The 20,045-nt window shown below is 43.1% G+C and overlaps 1 protein-coding gene across 1 annotated transcript in view; it reads left to right on the top strand.

Moving 5' to 3' along the window:
- The first annotated feature begins 1,919 nt into the window (after nt 1–1,919).
- PIK3AP1 (phosphoinositide-3-kinase adaptor protein 1) overlaps nt 1,920–20,045 on the top strand; it is a 50,813-nt gene continuing 32,687 nt past the window's right edge. Inside the window, exons 1-2 of the mRNA XM_062580212.1 lie at nt 1,920–2,013; nt 7,816–8,232. Coding sequence (XP_062436196.1) covers nt 2,001–2,013; nt 7,816–8,232 — 430 coding nt within the window. The 5' untranslated portion in view covers nt 1,920–2,000. The remainder of the gene's footprint in view (nt 2,014–7,815; nt 8,233–20,045) is intronic.

Raw genomic sequence — 20,045 nt, forward strand, 5'->3', positions numbered from 1 at the left:
GAAGGAATTGAAAGGGCAAATTAAATTTGGTGGGAAACAGGAATCGAAGAGCTTTCTAGTACCTCAAATCTAAGGTTGGGTACGCTTTACTTAACCTGTCATGCACCCTTTTTCTTGCCTGCTCTGCATCTTTTAGTACAGCCAAGTAGTCAGTCAAAAAGTGAAGTTTGCCAGCTCAGATGAGTAGCCAGTTCTGAGGGAACTACTACTAGTCCCAAAAGGAATGTGATAAGGAGAGAAGTGAATGGGAGCAAATGCGTGAATTAGGAGGACACTTAACACAAAGGTGTGGTGCTAGTTTAGTCTTCCAGATGCAAACAATATGAATCAGCAAGCAGTCTGTCTAAGATTATTTATGTAGAGCATAGGGTCCGCTTGCCCCGTTTATCCACTAAGACAGTGTTAGCATCCTTCTTCTGTACCTTATCCCAATATGATCCAACTTCTTTGTACCAATAGATCAGTGCAAGCACTTTCAGAATGAAATTATTACCATAGTGAAATACAGCAGTTGCAGCAATGGGGCGCAGAAGTCTGGGAAAGGAAGGGGGGAAATCCTGTGTTCAGAAAATCAAGGACCTCTGAGAGGAATATTAAATGAAATTTAGACATAGTGTAAGCAGGGAACACTACTGGTGTGGAGCTGCTTACACTTCAACTGCACATCTGAATCTGGCTAAATACAGGTACCGGGTTAAACTTGGTCAGGACACCACTAACAGCATCTTGAATGGCCATGGATTCCTTAATAGCCCAGAAACGTCCTTGTCTTCCATGTCTTGTCTTGATGGCCACGTTCACTGGTAGCAGAGGTGTCTGACGACAGCAGCAATGAAAGTGGCAGACTGGCTGTGTGTGTTTGCATGCCTGAAGGACGCTTTCCTATTTATACTGACCAGGAGACTTGGCTGGTCATCCAGCATGCTGACTTCTTGCCTTAATTCTGCCCATAAACTCTGGTAATCTCACCTCTGCCTGAATTTCCATCTCATTTTTTTTCACATCCTTTCAAGAGGCTGTTGGGGAAGGGAGAATCCTCCCTGAAAAGTGTGCTTTCCCTTTGGCTGCCAAAATATTCCTGTTCCCGTTTTTCCAATCCATATTCGTTTCATGCTCACAATATGAAACTATACAAAATAAGAGGGTCTTGTCTCCTGACAGCTTGGACACCATGCAGCATACTTGATATCAAGATATCTGTTACCAAGTAGCTATAGGGTACCACGTTGTGCTCCTTGCTTGTTCTCCTCTCAGTGGTCTGTTTTTGTCTTTTTCTCCCTTTCCTGGCTCAGTTTTATGATTTGACCTGCATACTCTTCTCGCCCTCATCACTTCTTTTTCACTTGTTCTTTCTCCTCTGTAGCAATCTCCTATCTCCCTACCTTCCCACCCCTCCAAGCAGGGATCTGCCCTGCAGAGCTGGAAGTTCGCTTTAAGCCGAAGCCACATGAGCTGTAGCAGTTCAAGATGACCTCCCAGAAAGATACGGGGAATCCTTCTGACTGCTTGCTTTGAAAGCTGAGCCCTACAGCACGTCAGCGCTTCGGTTTTAAAAGTGCCGGAAAGCGAAATGGGCAAGTGTGAACGTTTCGGGTCGCTGGACAGTGTTAGGCAGAGCGGGAAAGGATGGGGGAGGGTTGCGGCTCGGCTGTTTGGGCTTTACTCTGTAAAAGTGAGAGTCTGAGCCCGTTAATTCGAGCAGGAAACTCGCCCAGGCAGCGTGCAGGCAGTTCGCCCCTAGTTCGAGGGCGCGGAACCCGGGCGCCCGTACGGCGAAGCGAGGGGCCGGCGCCGCTCCGCAGGTGGCCGCGGCGGGTGCCGGGCGGCGGGCGGCCGCCGGGGCGCGGGGGCGGCCCGGGCCGGGAGGCGGGGCCGCGGGCGGGCGGGCCGAGGGACAGAGTCCCCGGCCGGGCCGAGGAAGTGGCCGCGCAAGCCCGCTCCGCTGCCCGCGCCGGCGATGTGAGGCGCGGGGCTGCCGCCCGCTCCCGCCGCCCCGGACCATGACGGCCCCCGGTAGGTGCCGCGGCCGCGCGGGGGCGGGTCGGTGCCCGGCGGGGTAGCGCGCTCCCGCCCGAGCACCGGGGGAAGCGGCGGCGGCGCCTCCGGCTCCGCCTGGCCGTGCTGCGCGGGGCTGCGGGCCGGGGCGCTGCCCCCGCGGGCCCCGGCGCCGCCTCGCCGCGGGCGCGCAGGGCTCGGCCCCGGCGGCTCGCCCGGGGAGCTCGCAGCTCTGCCCTCGTCCCGCTCCCCGGCACCACGGATCTTCCCATCAGCTGTGTCTCCGGGTCGTCACTTGGCGCGGCAGCGATTTAGTTGATATTGCGGCTAATGAGCCGGGAGGCAAAGCGTGCTCGCGGCCCGCTCTCTGCGGGGAGAGTTTGCCCCACGTTGCAGCATGCAGAAGAGATCTGTGAAAGAGGAAGGAGGATCCTGTCCGTGTTTAGGGGAGCACTGAGGCTAGCAAAGCTCTGCGGAGCAGCAGTGTTTGTCTGTAGCCTGGCTACAGCTTTGGCTGGTACCTGCAGTATCCACCTCTTCTTGCGCCACTTGGCTTGTGCTCAGGTGTTGTCCTAGAGGAGTTCTCCAGTTTCCTGGGCACGCTTCAGCTTGGCAGATCAGCTAGCCCTGAGGATGTTCTGCAGAGTAACCTGTCCCTGCTGAGCCCTTACCGCCTAAGTGCTCTTCTGGGATGCTTTGAGGAAAACTGAGTTCTCCCTGAGTACTACTCTATTCCTCAAGGTTTGCTTGCTGCCTTTTTGGGATATGGCCTACTGCCCCTGGCACAGTGGCACAGGATCACAAACAAACTATCCTAAGTTGCCATCAGTGACAATGTTTTAGCTAATGGATATGCAGGTAAAACCGGTTAGAGTACAGCTGCAGACGCCAGAGGGAATGAAGTTTAACCTATATTGTGTAAGTCTGCCCAATTTGCAAGTTCCCCTCTCTGCAGGGAAGTATATGTGTTTGTTTTATCTAAAAAAGGAAAAACGTGCCACCTCAGGGTGTGAAGTAACGTTAGTGTTTCACTGACGCATGTCTCCTTGTGATGTAAAAATAATCTAAATGAGCCCCTCAGGAGACTTGTGGACAGATACCAAAACTACTTTTCTCCTTATAAACAGAAATTAGTTTCAATGAGCCTCTTATAAATAGAAAAACTTTAGATTCATATTTAGAGACATATTTAGAAACATATTGTTAATGCACATCTCACATTCCTATCACAGAAGTTTTGTTCACAAATTTTCGTCTAATTTGATTCTGTTATTTCCTCTTGCTTGTTTGTAGCACTATTTAAAGTGAGGGCTATGTATTCCTCTCAGTTTGAGAGCTCTTGCTGGCCTGTTAATAATTACTGCATGTGATCTCTATTACGTTGTTATGCATTCTAGGTAGGCAAAGTATGCATTCATTTCATCATACATCACTTAAATACACCAACTTTAGACACTAAAATATTTGAAAGGTGCTGAGGACTTCTGTTAATGGCTCACTAGCAGCTTTTAACATCTCTTGGAAGCTCTCACTCATTTAAGAGTTTGATTAAGATACAGTGGGCTGAGTTTCATAATGAGTTGTCTTTGATTAGAAATTAGATACCCCTCTATAAAGGGTTGGTATTTTGGAAATTAACATGTTCTTGTGTCTTTTGTATGCATAAATCCAAAGCAAATTGATGATAATGCACATAACAGCTACACAACATTTTGTTGTTTAGTGAGAATTTGCAGTGGATTTGATCTAGCACATAAAAATTGTTTTGCTTGTCAGTGAATGCTATCATCTAAGTTGGAGTAAAGAATTTATGTCTTTTTTTTTTAACCTCTAGTTGGTCTGTGGACCTTGAGAAATCACAGTCTACTGAGGAAGGAGATACAAAAGGTGACACAGAAAAGCAAATTGATTGTTAGAGGGCTTGAATGTTTTATGGGACCCACAGGTACAGTGCAAAGCTATTAATGATTTATAAATTGAAAAAGATCAAGCCTTTTGGCCAGGAAAATGGTATAGTAAGTAATAACAGCAGATGATATCTGATGCAAATTTCGGAAGTGTTAAGTGGTTAAGATGTAATCTTACACAGAGTTGTTATACTAACTTCCTCCAGTATTTTTAGCTATTTTAGTGGCTCTAGGTAGTTGGAATTGCACAATATGGTCATAAACTACTATTCTGTGTTTACTCTGAACTCAAAGATAGTCATTTTGCTAATCCCAAACACTCTCTGAAGATGGGCCTGTTTTGTTTTTTCTCAGAGAGGGACTATAAATGCATGATATAGTTTATCACTTTAGGACATTTTTATTCTCCTCTTGATATTGCGTTGGGCCACTTTTTTTTTTTTTTTCTTCCTCCTATTTCTTTTACAATTTATAAACTTTGGAAAGCTTTATCTTTTGCTCTGTCTCCATGCTACTTACTCTGTGGGATTCCAGTCTCAGTTAAAGGTCTTAGCATTTCTACAGCATTAGTTTGTAATCTCATCAATTTTATATTATTGTCATATAATAGAGTTTACAGCTAAGCATTGAAAAGGACTGTTGCACCTTCAAAGGAGTCCAAAGGTTATGTTTCATAATTACAAACATTTACAGATCCACATCTAGATGTTTTTCTATGAAATAAGCAATTAAACATTACCTGCAAGATTTTTAATATTGCTGACATTTTGTAAACTGAAGCAATCGCTTTTAGTTCCTGAGTTTAGGAATGCAGGAACAAAATATTGGTAAACTAGTTTTCAGTTAGTAGTGTAATTTTTGAAAAGGTTAGCTACCCACATCTTCTTTCCTCATCTTACTGTCATGTATACTGTTAAAAGTTTTTCTTGCTGCAAAGTGAATGCTTCCTTTATTTGTTTTTCTTTTTCCAAAATCAGCCTGTGGAATGCATTGCCAAAGCATATTACTGATGTCAGAGCTTAGTAGGAATAACGTGCTAGATGTTTGCCTAGGGATTTTCTTATGTGTGTGCAACAGGCAGAGTTTACATTGCCCTTTGAAGTGTAGCTCTGTAAGCTTTTACTGTAACTGATATGTGAAGAGTTGAGTGCAACTCTCTTCCCCCAAACATTGTGTATTCTCTATTTGTTTGCCTGAGGACTAGAGTGTAGCTGGTGCTGCAAAGTGAAGTATCTGACCAGGCAAATAATGGCTTGATTCAGGAAAGCGTATCTTGCGCCATCTTTCTTTTAGAAAGCAGTGTTGCAGTTGAAAATATTTTTGGATTTTTGTTTTCTTCAAAACAATCTCATCTGGTAACTTAAGCTTACTTAACTTTTCAAGATGCATTTCCAGTGTGTTTGCATATGACCCTAGAGAATTTCCATGGCTCTAAAAGTGGAGTCAGTAATTTTGTTATTTGGTTCTCCTTTTAAAGAAGTTGTTCCTCAGCTTACCCTGGTGGTGTAAAAGACTATGAATCTGCAGGTAGGGGAGCCTATGGGGAGCTCTGTTAAGGGGAACTGGTGGTGCTGGTAGAGCAGCAGTATGTAGGGAGATTGATACCTTTCCTAAAGTTTGTTCCTGCTGTGTACAGATGTTATGCTGCTCTTGGTTGTGTTGTTTTGGGCGATATAAATGCTGACAGGGAGCGTGGTCTGACAGTTTTGCATCTTTTGCCCCCCTTACAGAAGAGAGAGGCTTCCGGCTTCTTAGTGCCCCCATAGCACGATGCCTGTTTAAAATCTGTGGCTCCCCCATGCTGCTCTCCTCCTCTACCCCAAGCATAGCTGCTTCTTTCATTGAAAGACTGGTGAATGGGCCTGTTTGCTAACAGCTTAGTTGCCAAAGCTGCGCTGCTCTTATACCTGCAAGTTAGGATCAAGTATTCCATTTTACAGAACATTACAATAACCTGGAGGCTGCTACAGCTTTCTCCAGAATCTGGATGCAGGACCTCTCAGAGAGAGAGAGCAGGGCTAAAAAGTAGCTGCACCATCTCCCCTCTGCCTGATGCTTATATTGGGGGAGCTGAAAATTTCTTCCTGCACCACAGCCGCTGGCTCTGTGCCTTGGATTCCTCCCTTCATTGCCTCCAGGACAGCTGCGGGTCTCCCCATCTGACCAGGGTGAGCCCAGCTGGTTTGTTCCATCGTCTGCGCCTGTTTGTGCTGCCCCTTCCAACTGCGCTGCATGAAGGTCACCATCTAGCACTGGAGGCAGAAGTTGCTAATGGGCTTTCTGAAGTCCCTGGTTCTCTTTTCTCACTTTTTAGAATAAAACAACTGTCCTGCTAAAATCTGCCTGGATTTCCTGTTTCTGGTTATGCAGTTATGTCTTCTTTGTGAGGTGGTTTTAACTCAAAAGGTAATATTTTGGTAATAGTGGTGTTCTCACTAGGGTGAAAACCATCGTTCTTCAGAGCAGTTCTGCTCGCTTCCCTAAAGGCTCCCATGCTTTGGGTCTGCCTGTCTGTTTCTGGATCCCCTCCACTGAGAATGTTTTCCCCTACAAGCTTCAGCCTAGGGTTTGTGAACTATATTCACACAGAAACACAACTATTATGGGACATCCTGAATTGCAGCCTGTGTATCCTGTGCATCTAGGACATCGTTCTTTCCCTGCTAGAGCCTTTCCATTTATGTAGGTAACGGTAGTGCTGTTGGGTGGGCATAGATCATATCTCTAAACTTTGTTTTTCAGGTAGAAGTACCAACTGCAATTTCAAGAAAAGTTTGTAATTGCATGGTTAGGAACTGGGATCAGTAGCACTTGCAAAGACCACATTTCAGTCTTTACAACTATAATAAAGATTGTGGGTCAGGTGTCAGAATTGAGTCTTTGGAGTTTGTTCAATTTTGATTTAATTTTAATAATTTTAATAATTTTAATAATTATAAATAATTTTAATCTTTTTTTTTTCTTTTTTTAGCAAGCTGGAAACAATTTTAAAAAAGCTTTCATTCCAGAGAGCCAATGTGTAGGAAGGAGTAATTGGGAGCTGTCTCTACAGAGTTCTGAAATAAGTTGACTCTGGCCAGCGCACTTCAGGCTTTGTTATGGCTATCACTATTGTGTTAGTTCCTTCTCTGTAAATAGAGGTTTTATTATGCCTAATTGTACTGAGGAAACCTTTATATGTAAGTTCTGGGAGATGGATCCAACAGAGACTCACAAAGGAAAATGTCTAAAGCCTGAATGATAGGATTGCTGTGCTGCAAACACTGGGGCTGTTGCACACGTACCTTCTGGGCAGTTTGCTTTCTGCTGCAATGGCAGCAAATGTCTAGCCCCATGGAGGTCGTAGTGACTTTCTGTAAGAATTGTGAGACCCTATTTAAATAAAGGCCTTTCTTCTTTTAGGTGTGCTATATTTAGTGTGTACTGTACTTAAGCATGAAATGGTCTAAACTTGTATTGCAGAACCCCTAAGGTTGCCTAAAATGAATCTCTCTCTCATCTGAAGGTGAATTGGCCTTTTCAAGCTACATTTTAAATAGGGGATTGAGGTTCTTTTTTTGTTTTCTTTTCATTTGATATGCCTTTCTCTCTTTGACATGCCTTAAATCTGAAAATTGCCACATATGGTTTGTTTCACTTAAAACTGCATAGGAAATCCCCCTTTTCAATGAAGAATTTTGAGAATGAAAAAACTACTTAAATTCTAGTAGAGGAAATGCAAGTAGGAGTTCAGCCACCCTTAGAATTGCTCAGTCACTGTAAACACCTGCTTGTCCATATCTGCTGTTCTCTTAAAGTGCTTTGGAGTTTCTTACATGAAGGATAGCCCTCTGGCTTTTTTTGCTGTAGAACTAAGGATCAGTTCTTACTCTGGTTTAATACTCTTCCCTGTGGTCATCTCGCACTTGCACAGGAACCCCTGGAGGATATGATGTGCTGATTGTGTATGCAAGTGACGCCACTGAATGGTGTGAATACCTCCAGAATCTCTTCCTCTCTACTCAGTACATTCGAAAACATCGTATTCGGAGCTTCCAGGTGGAAAGCGAATCTGTGATTTCCCACCAGGATTTGGATCTCTTTGGCAGAAGTCGAAGCATCATCATTTTGCTCTCAGCTGAACTGGTGCAGAATTTTTATCTTCCTCCTGTCCTGCAGAGCCTTCAAGAAGTTTTGTGGCCCCCACATAAAATAGTCAAGCTGTTCTGCGGCGTTACGGACTGTGATGACTATTTGACCTTTTTCAAGGACTGGTCTCAATGGCAAGAAGTCACATATGATGATGAGCCTGATGCTTACCTTGCAGCTGTCAAGAAGGCTATTACAGAAGGTAAGGTTGCTTCTCCTAGTCAGGGGTTGGAGGACAGAGATGTGTGGTCTTGTTCATCCTTGTTTTAATAATGAAATAGAAAACTAAAGTAAAATCCACAAATCTCTGTAAACTAGAAAGTTTTGCAAGCCGGTTTTCCTGAGCCTTGTGAGTTGGTCACTAATTGAGGAGAGATTACCAGTGACTCACAGAGAACTTCTGAATTTGGGTGACATCTTAGGTGCTTGGTTTTGGATGCAAATGGAAAGTAAAACTAAATAACTCTAAAGTTCTGCCTGTAGATGTAGTGCCCCGCAGCATTTTGACCCCAGTCAAGTGAAAATTATTTTTTTCCTTAAGAGTTATCTTTCCATCATACTGGAACCCAAGATACAGTCATCCTTTAATGTATGTTGTCTAGGGTTCAGCCTGAAGTCAGAGCCATACTGGAAACAGATCAGTTTGTTACCTATGAAGGAATGGCAGAGCTTAATTGTAGAATTGCATTAATGGACTTAAAAGTGATCTAGCCAGTCCAAAAGTGATCAGATTCTTCTATCATCTCATAAGAAGCCCAGAGGAATTTTTAGTGCAGAGGAGGTTAAGGGATGGAGATTAGAGGAACCCAGTCTACATACTTTTCATTGTGTCTGAACTTTCCTACACTCCAGAGGCATCTGTGGTACTCCTTTCTGAGAGTTCCCAAGAGAAATGTGGAGAGCTCCTATTTATGACAAAACTGCCTGTCCGCAGTCTGGGTTAGAGTGTTCCTTGTCAACCTTGGTGGGATAGGAGTGTTGCAGGTGTCCCTTGGGTTAGGGCTGATCCGTATTAAGTTTTACTCTTATGAAGCATAAATGAAGCAGTGCAGGCTTCTAGTGTGTCTGTTGATGTCTGTATAAGGGGACTTTTTGCTAGGATAAGAAGGGGAATAACTATAATGACAAATTTATTACAGTAAAAGTAAATTTTAAAATTTATGATCTTGGCAGGACAGTCCCCCTGGAAAAATATGACTTGGGGTTTGTGCTAGAGATGATGTTCTCAGGTAATCAGATCACAAGAGATGATTACAGTACCTTTTAGGGTCCTGCATATGCTACAGTTTGGATCCCCCTTTCAAACTCCCTTAAACCATCCTGGCTTCCCAATCGATAAGCTAGACATAGAGTAGGTTGGTTCCCTCTCTTTGGGCCTGTCATGAAGACAGCAAATGATGACTGAACTCTAAAAATAAAAAAATCTTAAAAAAAAAAAAAAAAAAAGACCAGAAATTAAATTTGCTTTTCTGCCATTTGCTAGCAAAAGTCAAAGTTAAGTTCCTATTTTCCTCCAAATTGGCCGTAGATCACAGCATGAACATCTAATTGATTTAAGGATGCTTTTCAAAATTAGAGAGGTTTAAGCAACATGTTTCTGGATTGCTAATGTTAATAATTTTACTTGAATATGTCCAAGGACTGCCAGAGTTGTTTTAAATTGTAGCAGGAATAAGCTCTGGTAAGTGAAAGGTGTTTGGGAGCACAAAGCCATATTGATTCTGAAATCTCTTCCTCCCAGAGCAAGTTCATGCCAGTCTTTTCCATTCTGATTTAGTGTATTCTAAGTGTATGAAGTACAGCGTAGGGTCAGAAAAAAGACTAGCGTGTCTCGGGCTGCAGGTGGAGTGGGAAGCACAAGTAACTCTGTCCTCCTCCTGTTCAGTGGAGTTTGTTTCATTAAAACATGATGAGTGGAGAACAGTTGTGGGACTGCTGTTTGGCCTGAAGAGCTTTAAGCTGGTGGTTGGGATTAGGAGGTGCAAGGAATACAAGTAATGACTTGGGAGGTAGAAGATAGACTGTGGCTGGAGAAGGATGTTAGCTAAATGGATCTCTACTAGTGAGAAACTCACCTCTCTTGTTTGTTTTGAACATGTGAAAAATCAAAAAGAATTTGAGGTGAAGGGAAGGGAATGGACATGGGCACGAATCAACTACAAACTATTCTGGGTCAACTACTTCTCTCTCTCTACAGAGAAGCAATTTCTGTCAAAGGGAAGAACTCGACATCTGATCTGTGTCCGAGAGCACATCTATCAGTGCACTGGGTGCAGGGCTTTGTGAACCAAAAAGCAGCCTCCAATTTTTTTGGTGTCTTACACAGTCAGTGAATTGTGTTAAGCTGACCTGGCTCTCATCCTCTGCAGTAATGCTTTAACATGGGGCTCCTCACAAGTGAGCTGGCTCTCTGTGTGTACAGCTGGCTGCCCTGTGGCACAGTGCGGGCTGCATCCAGGGGAACATGGTGGTGGACACTTCCAGTTCCTCTCAGAGCTTGCCCCAGTGAGAGGCAGAAATGAATCTTGCCAGCAGCTCTATGCTATATATCTGAGCAGCCAACAAACTGTTGTGCTGTGCACGTGGCTGCGTGGTTGCCTGGCTGCCATGCATGTATGGCAAAACTTTTTTGGAGTAAGGCAGTAGGAGCCTGACTTTCTTGCAGTCAGTCTTAGAGTCCTTCACCAGAGATGTCCTATCTGTTGAAAGTTAACATGCACTGAAAAAAAAGGTATTTGTGCTTTAGCTACACATAATTCCCGTTTTTTAAGAGGCTTGTGCTTTGTATTTTTGTTGTATTGTTTTTATGTAATAAAAAATAATTCAGTTTATTTCTGTTTTCTCACTTGAACAAGAATACACGAATCTCAAATTGGCTTTATGAGATCTAGGCAATATTTGACAGAAGAAAAAATGAAAAAAATAAAAACTCCCATTTGCCATGGAGTTGTCTTTAGCATTTTCCAGTTTGTTACACATAGATTTATTATTGATGGACTTCTTACAGTTACGGAAGCCCTACCTGTTATGGGCTCTAAGCCACACACAAGAATTGGGCAATGTCGGGCTGTTTCATCATGCACGTCAGAGCAGTTCTCTAGGCAAGCAGTTCCCTGTCACTCTGACTCTTGTGAAGGAAGAATCTACTCAAGATAGGCTTATTTCAAGGCAGAAGTATTTGGATGAATGTAGCTGATTGTGCCTCAGCACAGGGAAAGAGGCTCGGTCACCTATTCCATCCTGGGATCTGCAGACCAAGTTTTGTGAATGACCTCAAATGCAAATGCTCTGCTGCTTCCTCTGAAGGGAAGACAACCCCAGGTGTACATAGTTCCCTTTCTGGGGGTGAAACTGTGAAAACTTTCCTCTTGGCTGGTACAAAAAGATCATCATCTGCCTTGTAGTTTCATTGCAGCCAACTCTGTGATGAGTGACTTGAAGTAAGAGTATTTGTGACAGCTTACCTCTCCCACAGAGAAAAACAACCGATGTGCTCTCAGTACTTTGTTGTTATGTTTTGAGATGAAGGCTTTGAAGTTTGGAGCTCTTAAGAGCTCTGAGCTAAGTCCACTCTCTACAGCAGACTGAACCTTCCCAAGGAAGGCACTCCTCAATTTGTACAGTGCTTACACAGTATGACCATGTTGGAAATAATGCATCTAGGTCTTTTTGGGGAAGTATTTCTATGTACATGCATTTGCCAGCACTCCTAACAGCAGTATGAGCACACAGTGGAAAAAAAAATATAAAAACCAATGCAAAAATGAGAGCTTCAGCTTCCCAATAGCAGAATCCTGAATGAGTGGAGCATAGGACATGGTACAGCAGGGGCAAATACCCCTCAAGAGCCTGCATACTGTCCTTGTTCAGGCTATGCTACTGCTTCTAGCGCAGCTGTTAGGCTGTGGTTTGTTTAGTGCATCATGGGAACATGCCACCCCCAGACATCACACATAGAAAGCTATTTTAACTACTATTAGTTTAGCACAAAGTCAGAAATGAGGAAGCTCTCATGTAGCCTTGCTGACAGCAAGTTGTGCTGCCTCTGACCCTCGTTCTCTTATAATTGAGGCAGTTTTAAACTCTACAGATTCTCAATCATGGCAAACTACAGAAGTCATGAAGGTTTTTATTTGCAGGCAGTTCTTGTTACATGGGGAAATTATCCAGGTTCTGGATTAACTGTGCTAAGACCATGGAAATGCTTAGGATGGCTCTATACAAGCCAGCTAAGGTCTAGAAGGGGTAGTCTCTAGGGTGCAGGGGAAGCCTATCTCCTGAGCCACCTTGTCTAGCCTTGTGTTACCATACTGCATGGTGCTGTGTGCATTGGGCAGCTTGGGCCAGTGCTAGCTGGGAATTTGTTCCTCACAGTTGGAACAAGTGACCTTTCTCTTGCTCCTGTTTTCCCATAACTCAGTTGGCATCTGTTTTGCTTTACCTATGTTTAGGTTTATCCAGTTTATTTCACTGCCTGCTTTTGTTATCTTGAGTAGTTTCAGTTTTCCTGCTTTCAAAGTCCACATTTCCAAAAGGGTTTACTAATTAGTCAGTGGCTTTGAACTTTCTGTACTTGAGCAAATTCTTGCAAGGATAAACCTAGGGAAGCCAACATCTGCTGGAGACTGCTAAGTTGATTCCTGCATGGAACAGCAGCTGCAGCCATGCTAGTGAAGGACAACTTCAGCCTTGGAGAGCAGACTTCTGATGCAATGAGATGGACAGGAGAGGAAGATCAGTGCCAACAGACTTTTTGCAAAAAAGGAGTATTGAAAGTGCTTGTAAGGAAGGGTGTAGTGGATAGAAGGACAGTGGGCAGCTAGAAGGAACTGGTAAGCTAGAGGATATGCAGGAAGCTGAGAATTTTCCTGAAGCCTCTTATTCCACTTAGTGAGGGGCTGATCGGTGCACCCACAGGCCAAGGCAGTGAGCTTTGATATCACCACAAGGAATGTATGATATACCTAAAAGGAGGAGCAGAATATGGACTCTCAGGGTAGAACCCCATCTGTGCCAGTCTGAAAGCTGCGAAGGACAAGGCTTGTGACATTCTTAATGTGGTCATGTAACAGCAGCTTTTTCACTCCTGGGCTTGTGGCTCCTTTGTTAAGTGTATGAAGAGTCTAACACAGAGGCTTTTTGCCTGCCAGAATACTTCTGGTCTGACATTACAGGAAAGAAAGATGCTGTAAATGGGCTGATTTATCTGTTGGGGGAAATGACATAAGAGAAACAATATAAGCTGTTGTCATTCTCCTCCTTGCACATGACAAGATATTGAATTAACTTCCTGGATTTATTCTGCTGTACTGGTGAAGCTTTGAATGAAATTTGAAGACATATGATACTGCAAATCCAAAGTGTGTGGGGTCTAACTCTTAGGATGTTGCTAGGTTCCATCTGATTAGTGATTTTTTCCCCCCATTGCTTGGCTTTATGTGCATAAAGGATGATTCTGTTCTTCAGCTTTCTTGAATACAAGGAAAGGGACTTGCCTTTGAGAGCAACCTTGTTAAAATTAATGGTAAGAAAATGTTAGAGTATGTGGTTTATCTAAGGATATTGCTTTTGTGGACTTTCATTGAAGCAAATGGTTTTTATCTTTTTGGTGCATGTGGAATAGCCTTTATCCATGAATATTCAGCACTACTTACTTACTCACTCTTACACATCCATCTCATTCACATCAGCAGGTGGTTAGCTGAAGAGTCCTTATCTAGTTGCAATCAAATAAATAGATTTGAACTTCAGGATTTATCTTCTGTCTGCTTCCACCCAATTTACTGCTGGTCTTTTGTGGGCTGTTAGTTAAGAAAATAATAAATGACAGAGTGGTGGCTCCTTTTTCTAGGTCAATAGATATTCTTGATGAGGTGACATAAGGTACCAGGTGTGAAAAAAAGGAGTGCCTCAATCTGTATGTGCTGTCTTACCAGGGAAGCTGCTCATTTGAGCTCTCTGGTAATCACTGCGACTGTTTTTAGGCACAGCTGGAGGTCACTAGAAGGCAATGCAAGGTATTGCCTTCATAGAGTGGGGAGAAAGAACTGTAAGGGAAGGGAAAATCATGTCCCCAGAGCCCATTTTTCTAAGAACACCAGCCCAAGCTCATTGCCAGAGTTGTCAGCCCTTTGCACTCTTAATTTTGGAGTGTTGGGTTCACCTTGCAAACACAAAAGTATTTTTTGAGCAGGAAATGGCAATGCCTTGCTCTGGTCGTACAAATTTCTCCATCTCTGGAACTCTTAGCCAGGCAGAAGAAAACAGCACCAAGTTTTTCCTTGGTTTTCTCTCCATTCCTTCCACTGTTAGTAACATCCTGGCTCCACACTGAAATGCCTCTGCCTCCCGCACAGGAATGTTTTATACTTCATATTCCTGTCTTGTGCCAGAAACAAGGTGTTCCCAGTAGAGCAAGGTTTAATAAGCCACTGTCTGGCTAAACTGCAGAAAGTATTGAGTAGAACAAGTAAGTAGATTGGAGGATTGTAGGAAAGAGCTGGAGGGTTATAATGGATCACAAATACTGGAAAAAAGGCAAGAGTCACTTTGGAATATGCTAACAGGAGGCTCACATTTAAGATACAGGAGGTAAATATTCAGTTTTGTGCATTCAAGCTGGAGTCTTGAATCCAGGATTGGGCAATAAGCTTAATGACTCATCAAAAAGTAAGTATAGCTTTAAGGAATTTAATGAACTGTTTGAAGAATTTGGTTTATTTGGGATACAAAAAAAGAGATGGTTAAATGGGGACAGTTATATTAAGAGTTTTTCTGAAAGAAATGGCCATTAGTTGTTCTTCCTGTTCTCATGCAGCTGCTTAATTTGCAGCAAGAGAAACTCGCATTGAAATTAAGAGCATTTTTCAACCTGTCAGGATAAAGAAACCTTGGGCTAAGCTGCTCAGGGTTTGACATCAAGCTGGACAGATGCATAGGATATTCTTATGTGTGTTTCAATCCAGGGGATGAACTAGTTCAACTCATGAAATTCATTTCAGCACAACAGTTCTGTCATTCTTTAATTGCTAAGTTCTGGACATCACTACTACAAAAAAATTCCAATTCTGATTTATGGTAACCTTTGAAGAAGGGTTGGTCTGACTTACACTGAAGGCTACTTAAAATACACGGAGCAAGCTACTTATGGTTGCAAATGATTTAAGAAACCAGTAAAAAGCACAAGCTGCCCTTGATTTGTGAATCTTATTGTTGCAAAGAAACTAACTGCAGATATAATTGCATCAGGGCAACTAATGTGTGTCTTCGGTAAATTGCAGAGCATGAAATAATAATAGTGATAACTATAATAATAATAGCCAAACTGAATAAAGCCTGAGTAATTTGGTCTGATCTCAGAGCTGAGGCTGCTCTGGGCAGGAGATTGGAAAGCTCCTGAGGTCCCTTTCCAGCCTGAATTATCCAATGATCCCGTGAATATTCTTGTGCCTCAAACATGACCTCACTGTCAGCAGGAAGGTCAGGAGTGTATTTTTTGTTCCCTGTACATCTGCAAGATGTGCTATGAATTCTTGGTGGTGATATAACATGGCTCGTCAAATGATTGGACAAGATTTTACTTTTTATTTGCATTTTTGCCATTGGTCTTCTGGAAACCTCTTGATTTAAATATAGGTGCCTGTTGCTAGAGCCCTAAATTCCCATTGAAATTTTAAGTGTGGCAGGAAGTGCTCTGCCCTCCCGTTACTTTTGTAGTTAGTAAAAAATGGCTTGTCTAGTGAGGATTCATAGATTCATACTTGTTTTGTACCTTGAGATTTCTGCCTGAAGGCAGAGTGGTCTCCTGCCTCCCCCACCCCTGGAACAGCTCGTTCGCCAATAGTCTCTCTGTGGAGCAGTGTACGCATTTGTCCCTTTGATTGCTCTGACAAGCTTGCTCTCTGTGTTATGCCTTGATACACTTATGATCTTCTGCCTCATAACTCATAACAAATGCAGTAAACTCCAGGGTTATCTGATGTGACACTCCTGTACTTAAGATGTCCTGTGGAACAGCAAAGAAAATACCATAATAACCTAGAAGACTAGTCTGTGGCTTTTGTGGATGATTTTCAACACCCTTTCTCTTCTTCCTCTCTTAGAAATATGTTAATTCAAATTGAATACTTTTTAAGCGCAACTTTTCACCAAAAGCCACTAACTAGTAACAAAGCTGCATAGTTCAGCATAGGACAGTGGTGATCTTATCTCAGGTGCCTATTACAACCATTTACCAGGTGTTGGGGCTCTCTGCTACAAGTGGAGTTGGTAACAATTTCTCTCACAACAGCTGATGTGTATCTGTTGCATTGTGTCTTGTGTCTGGCATGTATTTGTGTGGCACTTTACTCAGGACCACATTCAGGTTTACTAGTAGGGCTGTATGAAGGGTGTTGAGCTTACAGGACAGTACGTGTGCTATAAAATGGGAATTGTAGCCTCTCTCCTCGCAGATCCGCTCTGTCCTTTATGGGAACATCCTACAAGAAGTGCTGTACTGTAATTTTAAGCGCCTGTGGAGCTTGCTGTTGCGTGTGGAGGCAGTACAAGACCTGAGTTGTGTTAGCAGCTCTTCCCTGTGCTGGTTTTTATGCTGTGTAAGACACAGCCATCAAGCCTCACATTCAGTGACACTGGATGCACAAAGGAATCTCACTAGGAAGAGGCATGACAAGGCTGAGTACTTTGTAGGAGATTGTGCCACCCTTTGAAATGATGAAACCTGGAAACAAAGCAGTCAAGAAGACATCTATGAGTTGATTTGGCATGCCTAGTATTCCACTCGGAGAGGGAGAATGCAAAGCCATCTGTCAGATCAGTACCTCTCTGAAAAAAAACTCCTTAGTCTTTGGTCCTAAAGAGAATGATGCTTTGGGAGCTATTATATTGCTAAAGAGCTAACACTATACCTCTGAGGCTCCATTTTGTCAGCAGATTTCAGCTCATGGGGCTCTAAACTGGTCCTGTTGCCTTGCAGGAGTCTTCACTTGTCTGTGCTAGATCTTTGCGTTGAATTTACTTCACCAGCAGATCTCATCAAGCCACAACACTGTGCTCCCCCATCCTCACAAGGTCCCTGCAGAGATGCCAGTCTCCAGCATGCAGTTGCCATTCTCTGCAGGAACCATTTTGGCCCTGAGGAAGTTCTAGGAACCGTAGATCAGACATAGATGTCTGTGCTAGTTTGTGATCTCTGCTTGCATCTCCAAAGGCTGTTTGGATATTGGAAATGCACAGAAGGAAGCAAGGTGGAGATAGGAAAGGACCGGAATTGATGTACGAACTTGAAAGGACAGGGAGATGTGAAACTGGCTGGGGACCATTTTTGTCTACTTCCGTCTCTGTGTGTGTCGCATTGCAGTCCTCCCTCCCTATCTCTCTCCTTTTTCTTTTCTAAAGGGCTAAATTTAAGTGAATTCTCAAAAACTTATTTTTCTCTGTTGTATCTTCTGTTTCAACACTACGCTTCATTGACCTTGCTCTTTGAACAGGAACAGATGATGTGTTAGTCAGGCTTCTGGGTGCAATGAGCCTGTTTCACTGTATGGGAGCTCTGTGGCCTGGCTGGTTCTCAGTGCCCCTCAAGGAGAGGAAACTTTGACGTTCTTACACAGGAGTTACGGTTGAGAGAACACACTGATAGCATGCCCTTCCTTATAAACACTAGTGTGGCTATAAATGACTGATGCTGGAGACTTCGGAGAGCTGGTCAAAGCAATTAGAGAAATTTAACTAAGTCCCCCAAGAGGTGTTGAGAGAAAGGCACAGACATCCTTATCCACCTGTAGCAAGCAGGATCCAGCAGTTGAAATAGTCTTCCCAGCTGCAGAATGGATGCATTGTTTGCCATCAGGGTCCTTCATAAACTTCCAGTTTATGCTAATTAAAAGTGATAGCTCACTGTTTGTCTTGCATGACTGTATAAGAATCAAGTAAAGTTAGAATAGCTGTGTTCTACCTTTTTAGACTAACGTAATGAAATGATAGCTCAGAACTTGGAAAGTACAGAAGATGTTGTGGTTAGAAAGTATCAGGTTATAAAAGACTTCATGCACATCACAAATACTAAAAATATTTACCTGTAGTTTACATTTTTGATAAGTTCCCCACAAGCTGTGTACGGGTAATGACTAGGCCTATTTTTAAACATCCGCCAAAGTAAACTGAAAGACTTTAAAACACTTGTTTAAAAGGCTAAGCAAAGAGGCTGGTGGCCATCACTGATGGCTTCTTCCAAGTTTGGAAGAGCTGAAGTAATTTCTGCACGATTGTTTCAGAAGTTCTTGGTCAAATAATATATGCTTTACAGAGCAGGTCTAAAGACAAGTGTGAGGCTGATAGGTTGTTTGAAAGACAAAGATTGTTGTGCACTTGTAAAGCTTTTTTATTTCTAGGGCTGCACTTCCTAGATGAACATGGCTGTTCATCATTACTACAAAAAACTTTGGACACTTTTTTTTTCAAAAGTGACCTGAGGATATCAGTGTACCTTGAGTTTCTCAGGGAGAGGTTTCATCAGTGGCATAGGCTGATCTTAGCCTGGACTGCTGCAAAAAAAAGAGTAGTCTGAGACCTCATTCTCTGGCTTTGATCTGGTTAAACAACCTCATGGTCTGACGACTGGGCCCAGGACTGCAGGAGTGGTACTCCAAGGAAGACTGTGAAGGAGAGGGAGGGCAGGACTACCCCCTTCAGTAGTAAAGTGAGTTTATATCTACTGAGGCTGCTTGTAGAACTGTACCCTCAATCAAACAGTGACCTCCTAGTAGGACATTTCTAAAACACATGCCCGGCTGTCCTAGGTGGAATTTCAGCTTTGTAGGCTTTTATGTGGACAGTCTTTTCTGTCATGCGAGGGATATGCATTGCGCTGACAAACTGAAGCAAGGTCATCTTGCATAAATGGGAGGCAATTAATCAGCAGGTTGAACTTTCCTATTTCTCTCATGTAGTTGCTCAGGAAGACTTCAATCAGTGACTGATGTAATTTGATTTTCGGCACCCTAAGAAATCCTCAAGCAGGCCTGCATTTTTTCAGTATTGTCTCCTCCTGGCATAAACGGTTGAAGTGAACCATTCTAGCTCCTCTTTTTTGAGATTTTGATAAGGCACACAGTGTCTGGCAACTACAGGGGGTGACCAGAACCTGCACCTTCTTCAGAAGCTCTCTAAGATGCTAAGGCTAACAGAGCTCATAAAATTTAGTGAGTCAGCTTGCAAGTGCTGAACCATCATAGCTGAACATGCTTTTAGCTTGAGCAGATACGATGTGAAAAATATGCTTGTACCTTTATGAAAGAACTGTAAGCTAAATATTCTTGTAGGAGGCTGTAGACATGGTTATGAAAGCTATGATGGACATATCTTCTCTGTGTTATAAGGACTGTGCATTTTACCCCAGAGCTGGCAGTTACTGACTTTGCAGTAGTCATGAGTGAAATGTATAAATGTTCCTCCTCATCTTGAAGTTCAAGGCTATCAGCTTAGCTTAACCTCTCTGTTGTCAGCAGCTCAAGCAAAGTTATTGGTCATCTCACTGCAGCCAAACACACATTCTTCTCCACTGGTTCTGCTGCGTGGGTTGTAGCTTCTGGTGCAAGTAAAGACAGAAGGGGAAGCAGGATGAGAGAGGAGGGCAGTGATAGGGACAGTAGCGTTTTAAACTGCTACAGCTCTTTATATTGTGAACATCTGCTCCCAATCAAGTGCACAGATCATTTTTGCAGCTCAGCTGTTTTGTTAAACCACTGTAAGTCTTTGGAGTGAGCTGTATGTTTGAGCTGAAGCAGAATCTTTACTTATTTATTTATTTATTTGGACAAAAAGCAGCTCTGTAGGGGGAGTGTTGCTACTCATGTGCTTTATTAGGTAATGGAAGAAGATATTCTCTAGGACTACGCAAGGCTGTCTGATGAGATTTCTAACAGCAGAACTTGTCAATGGATCTCAGAACAGTATTTTGAGAAACCTGTACTTTGTGGAATATCTGCCTTTTGCTGGGATTGGAGGGAAACC

The sequence above is a fragment of the Rhea pennata genome, chromosome 7 (assembly GCF_028389875.1).
Source record: "Rhea pennata isolate bPtePen1 chromosome 7, bPtePen1.pri, whole genome shotgun sequence".
Lineage (NCBI taxonomy): Eukaryota > Metazoa > Chordata > Aves > Rheiformes > Rheidae > Rhea > Rhea pennata.